The sequence below is a fragment of the Diadema antillarum genome, unplaced genomic scaffold (assembly GCF_040938485.1).
Source record: "Diadema antillarum isolate AM-2024a unplaced genomic scaffold, OU_Dant_1.0 seq00002753_RagTag, whole genome shotgun sequence".
Lineage (NCBI taxonomy): Eukaryota > Metazoa > Echinodermata > Echinoidea > Diadematoida > Diadematidae > Diadema > Diadema antillarum.
Genome location: NW_027273350.1, coordinates 7,898 through 9,397, shown reverse-complemented (window position 1 = coordinate 9,397; position 1,500 = coordinate 7,898). Strand labels below are relative to the sequence as shown.

Here is a 1,500-nt window from a genome sequence, read left to right as displayed (position 1 = left end):
GAAATTATACCGACCTTTGGATTTCATTTTCACTGATGTGCATGCAGTGTACACCCTGTACATGTAAGCCCTACATGTCTTGAAATAATTCCATATGGGATAATTCCTTGAAAATCCTCAGTGATGAGTTTCTTCAAGCTGTATAATCTCCAAAATAAAACTAGTTTCACCAATTCATCAAAAAAAGAAATAATCATTTTTGGTGAATCCCACATGCAAATATGACATATGAATAACACTAACACTATTAAGTACTGACATTTTGTATCCCTTCTCCCAGGTGCATTTTGTGATGTTATACCTTATGGTTTTGTTACCTTTTTTTTTCTGTGTGCCCAGGTTTCAGAGTTAAAACGCATCAACAATTTGATTGCTGACCAGGATTTTTTTGCCTTGCGGAAGCTCAAAGTTCCCATGAGGAAGGATGGACTACTTCTTGAGAAAGAAAGGGAGATGCTGGCTCAGAGAGTGGGTTCATCTCAAAGTGCAAACCACACCGGACCAGTCTCTCCCAGTAGCCATAGACATTTGCACAATGAAGAAATGTATAGTGACTCTGATGACAGCCAGACTGAGTTCATCAGGACTATTAGTATACCAGGGTCTCTCGATGGCAAGGACAAAGCTGCTCAGGAATTTTTTGACAAGATGGACCAGGACTTACACAACATCCTCGAAAACACTAAAACCCACAAGGGTTCTCTTGAGGAAGTCACATCAGTCTTGAAGGAGACCAGGTTTCAACCCCTCGCATTCCCCAAATCCAACAGTGATTGCCCCTCCGATGGTGCAACCCTTGGCTGCACTTTCAGGAACATGATTGTTGCAATAGTGCTGATAGTCATTGTTGTGCCTCTCGCTGGCATAGTGTATTATTTAAACAAAGATCATCTATGATAGTTATCTTATATTCATGTCAATAGCTTCCTTTGGCAGGGTACTGTTACTGGTATGATATCTCTATTGTTGATTGCATGATTAAAATAGGGATATAGTAAAATTACAAATGTAATTTTTATTACAGATTATTGCAACTGAAATCATCATAATATACTTGTGTAACTCTTAATGACTACCTGTAAGTGTAAAATGATTGGTGATATACATACATGTGTACATCCATACAGGGCTCCACTCTATCTCTTTATTTTTTTTTTTTTATTTGCCCTTCAGACAAGTAGATTTTTCACTCTACCTCTTCATATTTTTACTTGCCCAAAAGGAAAACCTACATGCCCAAAATTCATTAATTATTCATTATTATTGTTAACCACCAAATTATTTATATATTGCAATGCTGCACACTGGCACTTGTCCGATGGCCCAGGGCCAGTAAAAATCATTGTTGGACTAGTAACTTTTTCAGGAATAAACCAGTAAAAGATGGAAAAACTGGGTACCTACTGGTCAGACAGGTTGGACCAGTAGAAAAAATGGGTTAGTGTGCAGCCCTATATATTGTCAATTGATCATGATAAAACATCTTAACCCAGAGACTGT

At 37.9% G+C, this 1,500-nt stretch overlaps 1 protein-coding gene across 1 annotated transcript; it reads left to right on the top strand.

Moving 5' to 3' along the window:
• Positions 1-339: 339 nt before the first annotated feature.
• Positions 340-1,122, top strand: LOC139715090 (lysM and putative peptidoglycan-binding domain-containing protein 3-like; the record flags this gene model as incomplete). The annotated part of the gene is made up of 1 exon (XM_071626708.1): positions 340-1,122. A coding segment is annotated over one exon (558 nt), but the record flags the coding sequence as incomplete, so codon positions are not given.
• Between the last annotated feature and the right edge of the window lie 378 nt (positions 1,123-1,500).